At 40.1% G+C, this 7,666-nt stretch overlaps 1 protein-coding gene across 3 annotated transcripts in view; it reads right to left on the bottom strand.

The window, feature by feature from the left end:
* Positions 1 to 226: 226 nt before the first annotated feature.
* asic2 (acid-sensing (proton-gated) ion channel 2) overlaps positions 227 to 7,666 on the bottom strand; it is a 412,120-nt gene continuing 404,680 nt past the window's right edge. For all 3 annotated transcript variants that reach the window (XM_080904180.1, XM_080904181.1, XM_080904179.1), the window contains 4 exons: positions 5,821 to 5,912; positions 4,597 to 4,676; positions 3,875 to 3,943; positions 227 to 2,268 (listed from right to left, as the gene is read on the bottom strand). In XM_080904180.1, coding sequence (XP_080760306.1) covers positions 2,167 to 2,268; positions 3,875 to 3,943; positions 4,597 to 4,676; positions 5,821 to 5,912 — 343 coding nt within the window. In that variant the 3' untranslated portion in view covers positions 227 to 2,166. The remainder of the gene's footprint in view (positions 2,269 to 3,874; positions 3,944 to 4,596; positions 4,677 to 5,820; positions 5,913 to 7,666) is intronic.

Below are 7,666 nucleotides of genomic sequence, written 5' to 3'. Positions count from 1 at the left end.
TTGCAGATGCCTGAACTCCAACTATCCTCAGTTTTCATTCCCAGCAACTCTTCTTCTGATCCTCTATTTCCTGCGTGATGCCCTTGTAAAACACATTAAGTGTCCTTGCTGTTCACCGGTGATACGCAAACAGGCTTGTCTTGCTCATCCGTACCACAAAAACACCCCAGCCGCTGCAAAACAATGTTTTCATTTAATCATTTCACATTAAAAACACACACTGTATGCTGCATCACAAAATGAGAAAACGCTGTCCTCCAATAACAACTGAAGCTGACGTAGACAGAAGAAACAGCCAGTGTCGGTGCTGGCGAGAGAAGAGACACATTTATGTTTCCCCCTGCAGGGTAGCTGAGGACTGTGTTCGTCTGAAGCCACAACATGAGATACACACATACAGCAGGTTGAGCCACAGATGGAAATCATAATTCAAACAGTCTAACAAAGCACTTGAATTCATTCCTACCTGTAATGTATATTACCATGATGACAGAGACCAAGCCAGGATGATCATGGGCTAGAAATAAAAAAAAAAAAAACCCAAACAAACAAACCCAAAAAACTCAGATACACTAAATCTTCCGAGTAGTATCACAAAAGCTTTTGGTGTGAAGCCACGATGTACTATGTAATGGTTGCTTTTGAGTACACTCAAGGTTCAGCTAAACCCGTACTGAAAAGCATGGGTCTTTCATTTTTAGCACGACATTCAACTACCTCAATAACATACTGGCCTACTTAGAACTGCTGAATGAGTAATATTCTTAAAGAAACGTGACATATATGCAGTCAATTGTGGACCTGGAGTTGACGTTTCACCAAAGTTCTTTTGAATAAGAGTTGCTTCAGGCATCTCTGCGTGGTACCCGTTTTTATGAAAGCCATAGAGAGAAAATAAAACACAATTATTTACACCATAACACAGCAGACCCTGTATCCTAACAAACATCCTAGCCAAATACTCCTCATGGTGCTTTTGTAATCATTTTTATAATCATGAAAATGGTTTAAAATTGTTAAGCTTGGGGATTTATTTTGGCCGAGGACAAAACGATGCCATTCTTGATAAAATGGTAATAGCTGTCCAAAATTTCACCCTGACATTCTCTTAATGAAATAATGGTTTAACAACTCCCTGGCCGTATTCATTTACTGCAGTGTTTTGTACAAGGCTTGCTGTCTGGCAGGCAAATAAATCCTCTGGTGAAGTGCAGCAGCCAGAAGCAAGTCCTTTATTCACATAAATTAAATGTAAGCATACGGCATCATTTTAAAGATGCCTGTAAAGAAGGGCTTAGCACTGCACGCAACAAACTTGCCTTCGAGTAAACTCGTTAAACAGAAACTGAAAGGTGAAAAGAATATGCAAAATGTGGGCTCCTAAATGTTCACACTGTTTTCAATAAACAAAGCAAAAAATATTAAGTTTTTTTCTCCCTCACACTTCACCAACTCCTACTACAAAGATAATTAGCTGCATATTAAAGAAATGATAAACTGCTCATTAGAATAGATTTCAGAGACGGTTTGGTCACAACCTGAACTATGATTTTAAACAACCATACGTTCAATCTGTACATTCGAAGTTCAATTTCTCACCTGGGCCCTTGTTACAGGCCTGTGCTGCAGATGGGGGGCGGGGCAAATGGCGCACATATAGAGTAAAGCAACACTGCAGTCCAACGTATGCATCAGCAAAGAGAGCAAGAGAGATCGACGCATGCAGTTTGGACAGTCGAAACCAATTTTTGTACAGTTCGTTTGGCAGTGAGCAACATATTTGTGTTATTTTACATAAATATGCTGCACAGGGATGAGTCCCCTTTATGGGTTATTGTCCCACCCAGTCACATTTTTTGTGTGTGCGTGCATGTGGAGACTCAGACCCCACTGCGGGTTTGGCACAGCAGAGGCCACCCTCCCATTGCAGGGTGACAAAAAGTGCTGATAAGTCCAGCTGACAGCTCCTTCATCCCTATTAGTGCCTCAGACGGGGGGAGGGGTGTAACAGAGCAAAGCGCTGTCCTTAGACCAACCAGTGTTCTTGTCCTTGTCTCCTCCCCCCCCTTTTTAAGGTCCTGCAGGATGCTGTAGCGAAGGATGTAGCGCCACCTAGTGGAGGCAGCCGCTGGATATGTGTTGCTCTGAGGGGAAGGGAGACGGGCTTCAGCAGGCAATCTCCTCCAGGGTGCCCAGCGTTGTCTGCAAGGGGACAGTCACAGTGTGGCTGATGGACTCTGAGTGGTTTGCCACAGGGTCACAGGAACTCTGGGAAAAAGAGTGAAAGGCCAAGGGCTAGGTCACATTATAAAGTGGCACGATCCTACAGGTAGTATTTAGAATGACCAAACTTCCACCTGAACTCTGAAAACTGAATTAGTATAAGTATGCAAGGTCTGATCAAAAGGTTTTTACTTGACCAATAAGATGCACAAACCCTCACTGGCTTAATGTGTTTTCATTTCCTTAATCTGAATTCAGGAAAACAAAACAAATGATAAATCTGAGGTTATTGTACTCGGCCCTAAAAATCTTAGAAACATGGTGTCTAACCTAATACTAACTCAGGATAAAAACAATTAGTGATGCTATAAAAAGTTGCTTACTGCATTTATTACTTAGGTTGGACTATTGTAAATATCAAGTTGTTCTAAAAGCTCCCTCAAAAGCCTTCAGTTGATCCAGAACACTGCAGCGAGAGTACCGATAGGGACTAGAAAGAGAGAGCATATTTCCCCTATACTGGCTTCGCTTCATTGGCTCCCTGTTAGTTCAGAATCAAATTTAAAACCCTTCTTCTCACATTCAAGGTCTTGAATAATCATGTGCTAGCTTATCTTGAAGTCCTCATAGTACCATATCACCCCAACAGAGCATGTTGCTCTCTTTAAAAATAGTTTGGGAGGGCTCCCAGTTTGGATTTGGGAGACACGATGTAATGCACCTAGGCTGCTGGGAAATTTGCATGATGCACTGTGAAGTGCAGAAGTTCACCACTTTTCATTTTTTGTGCATTTATATACTACTTTGCATTTACTCATCAGCTATCATTAAAGTCTGGCTCTCTCTTTATAGTATGTATTTTGTCCTGTCTCTCTCTGCTCTCTTCTCTTTCCATCATCCCCAACTGAGTGTAGTAGATGGCTGCCTCCTCCTGAGCCTGGTTCTTCTGGAGGGTTTTTTCCTATGTAATGAACCCTCTTGATGTGAGGGGAAAAGTGCTAACCTCTGCACTCACATAACTGGGAGTGCTAACCAGTAGACCAGCTAATTATTCCATTATTAAAACTGAAACTCAGTCATGACTGGATAACTTTGTTAGCATAGGAGATATGGATATACACATGAGCAATTTTTTCAGTTTTAATAAAGTGCAGCAAAACAAACAATAATAAATACACAAAAACTAAATAATAATAATAATAATAACAAAATCAATTAGCAAACAAAAAGTAATGTCTAATAAGTTGCTACTGAAAGCTGATAATTCTCACTGACTACTCTGCAGATATCCTCCTTCAAATTTATATTAAATTAGGGCACAGTTTGACAGTTCTGTCCATCAACATCATGGTACTCCTTATACTGTCGCTGACATTAGTAACACTAAAGACAGTGGTTGTTGCTGCTTGGTTTCATCAAGACATCTCTTTTGGAGCTAAGCTTTCCTGCCAAATTGCCATGACATGGTCAGAACACAGTCTTAGTCTTGCTTGGGTGCCCTTTCTACATGCTTGTGTGGAGGAGCAGGAATAGTGCACGGTTTGATATGCATGATCGGAGTGAGTGAAATTATACCAGATTTACATGCTCCACTTCCAAAGAGCTCTCAGTGAAGACGACTAACAAGAAAAAGTGTAAAGGTCACTCTTACCACGTCCTCTCCATGACTCTCCTCCTCCTCCTCTCTGCTTAGTAAGTCCAGTAGTCTGTCTTTCACCACCTGCAGATCAGAAAATAAAAATCAGAAACACTTAATTCCAACTGTTAGAGAAGATCTCTGAGAGCTCTTCTTGTAATTACTGACTGTAAAGAAACATTTGGTTTCAAGGCAAAAACGTAATTAGGTGGGAAATGTGGCAACAAAGTACGACATTACAATAAGCTCAGCGTGAAAGCAACAGCTTTCATGTTGAAAAAAGTTGCTTTAGAAATGCTTATGTCAGCAACATGAGGCCTTCTTATCCCCATAACCCCATAATATGGTCATTAAAATGAAGGAAAAATTCTTCAAAATGACTTTTTCTGTGTATCTGTAAAACCCTAGGGCAGGCGAAGACTGTTATGTGCTTATCAGAACCCCACGAAGCTGAAAGCAGCATGAGAAGCTCTAAAAAAAAAGGCGCACAATAGAGTAAAGGTAATGGAAAAGTATCATCCCACAGTCCTTTATCTCAGCCAGAACCAGAGTGAATTTAGCTTTTGATCTGCTTTTTGTATCTGTGACATTGATTCTGTTGTCACCATTCACAATCAGGGCTCTGCCAAAAATCAAAAAAACAAAAATTATTAAACTCTATTGAGAGCAGGGCTGGTGCTCAGGATTTATTAGTCATTTCAACAGGTATATATGACAGTAAGAAATTTGAAACAGACCTCATACGCGTAGTCAAACAGCTCTAAGATGGTGAGGATGCTGGCTCCAATGAACAAACCCATCTGGCCACCAATATCACCTGTGGAAGGACAGAAGTACAGTACAGACACACCAAGAGAAATACAAAGCGAAGACACTCTTTTGTTTTTCTGGAAAGATCTTTGTGTCATGGTCAGGGGAAAGACTTGATTTGATTTACTTGCAACACGTAGGCACAGATAACGGGGACAGACAGGCAGAAAGAGAGACAATTTTTTTTTCATTGTGAAAACAGCCTGGTGTTATAAATTGCAAGAGGCATGTTGCTACTGGTGAAATAAAGGATGTGACCCAGAAAGTCGAGCGACACTGACAGATCCATGGTTTTGATGGCTCATCAGATGGTGCTGCAGTTTGTTGGACCAAACTGATACAAAAGATATGTTAGGTCTTGAAAGGTCATTAAAATGACTAAAAAATTGCACTTTTTAGTGCATTTATTGCCTTTTAGAAAGTAGAAAAAGTAGAAAGGGATCATTTAATTTGGAAATAGTCTATCAGAAAGCTCTGCACCAATTCTGAAGCTGCTCAGGAGGAAAAAGGAAACACAGCAGGGAGTGATAGGACACCTAAACAAAATGCAGGGCATGAACCACAGTGCTAACTACTAATGCCGACTTTATTGCTCTCTAAAACAGGTCTGCTATCCGTCCGCATCTAATATTGCTTTGGCACATAAGGGCAGAGATGCTGTCTGTGACGTCAGCAGCACCTGACTGAACGGCCATATTTGACATGGTTTATTTTCTTTGGTAGTTTTGACACCAGAATCCCAGAACATCTCAAACCATCACAGCTCGTCTCAAAGCCACTGGCCTTCATAAACTATATAATATGAAAACATAAACTTTACTGAGCTTCCTGTGTTCAATCTCTAATAAGGAAACATGGAGATTATTAATAGCTAAATTTATGAGGTATGTTGGAATTATCTTTTTAAGACAAGATGCTCCATTACCAATAAGTAAAGAGTAATTTAGCTACGGCGAACATCCTTTATATAAGAAATAGAAATAAATCTCAAAAATACAGTAACCTAACAAAAGCAACACATTTTATAACTTAAATATGAATCAAGTAAACAGTATAATCTATGAAAAATGCAAGATTTTATACATGCGTTCTGTTTGTTTTCCATATGAAATCCAGGTTTGGAAATCAAGGTAATCAATGAGCCCACCTACCCAGCAAGCCTGCCACCTCATAGGCTTTCTTCTGCTCGATGGTCTCGTAGTTTAAAGCTTCAAAGAACACATCCAACACCAAGATGTTGTCTCTGTAAAAGGTAACAGAAGGTTCATTTATTTTTCCTAATAAAACCCCACTTCAGGTAAAAACTTCAGTTAATAATAGTTCATTTATTTCAAGAGTGACTAGAGGAAAAACAACTTGCTTACTACCTTAATTCAGTTTTCAACAATCCCTGTTATCTACAACCTTTATTTAAAGCAAGAACAGAGAAAAGGCCAAGTGGTTTGCGCGGGTAATTCGCAAGGAGAAACTGCTTAACCTCTTTACAGGCAGAGTTTGGTTTTCTCCTTTTTTTGTCTGTCTCCCCTTCAAATGATCAATTCATAGACACAGTAAGCTCAGCTCCTTTTTTATTCAGTTGTAAAATGTCATGTTGCATATGTTTACGAGTAAACAAAGTGAACAGTTCTAATTAATCAACAAAAGCACATTAGTACTCATTGAACTGGGTTTAATTAAGGTTAAAGATAACTATAAATTATAAACTGTACCACAGGATCAGTTATAAGTGTAGGAATTTTGTATCTGGAAGCCATCATGCTTTAAAAGAAGTTTGTGTGTTTATTTTTTTCTCCGAAAAACTCGTCCTGAAGGTTCTCATCTATATTAGACATTATGGTTGCATCATGTTGCCTTGCACCAAATGGCATGTTTTCATTGTTCACAAACCCATAACAACTGACGTTATTTTCATTTTATGATAATAACATCTAATTTATATTCACAAATCCTCAGTTATGCACAACATATTCTGAAATCATCAGGTTGCTTGGCAACCACCTACCAATGGACTAAAATTATCTGATTTTTTTTTTTTTTTTGCCTTCATGCACTTTCAGCTACTTATCACACCTTATTCTGTCAACATCTGCAAAAGCTGAATTACAGTGGGGCAAAAAAGTATTTAGTCAGCCACCGATTGTGCAAGTTCCCCCACCTAAAATGATGACAGGGGTCAGTAATTTGCACCAGAGGTACACTTCAACTGTGAGAGACAGAATGTGAAAAAAAAATCCATGAATCCACATGGTAGGATTTGTAAAGAATTTATTCGTAAATCAGGGTGGAAAATAAGTATTTGGTCAATAACAAAAATACAACTCAATACTTTGTAACATAACCTTTGTTGGCAATAACAGAGGTCAAACGTTTACTATAGGTCTTTACCAGGTTTGCACACACAGTAGCTGGTATTTTGGCCCATTCCTCCATGCAGATCTTCTCGAGAGCAGTGATGTTTTGGGGCTGTCGCCGAGCAACACGGACTTTCAACTCCCGCCACAGATTTTCTATGGGGTTGAGGTCTGGAGACTGGCTAGGCCACTCCAGGACTTTCAAATGCTTCTTACGGAGCCACTCCTTTGTTGCCCGGGCGGTGTGTTTTGGATCATTGTCATGTTGGAAGACCCAGCCTCGTTTCATCTTCAAAGTTCTCACTGATGGAAGGAGGTTTTGGCTCAAAATCTCACGATACATGGCCCCATTCATTCTGTCCTTAACACGGATCAGTCGTCCTGTCCCCTTGGCAGAAAAACAGCCCCATAGCATGATGTTTCCACCCCCATGCTTCACAGTAGGTATGGTGTTCTTGGGATGCAACTCAGTATTCTTCTTCCTCCAAACACGACGAGTTGAGTTTATACCAAAAAGTTCTACTTTGGTTTCATCTGACCACATGACATTCTCCCAATCCTCTGCTGTATCATCCATGTGCTCTCTGGCAAACTTCAGACGGGCCTGGACATGCACTGGCTTCAGCAGCGGAACACGTCTGGCACT

Source organism: Rhamphochromis sp. 'chilingali' (assembly GCF_963969265.1).
Source record: "Rhamphochromis sp. 'chilingali' genome assembly, chromosome: 15".
Taxonomy (NCBI): domain Eukaryota; kingdom Metazoa; phylum Chordata; class Actinopteri; order Cichliformes; family Cichlidae; genus Rhamphochromis; species Rhamphochromis sp. 'chilingali'.
Note: the sequence above shows the minus strand (reverse complement) of the source record. Positions and strands in the feature narration are given on the sequence as shown.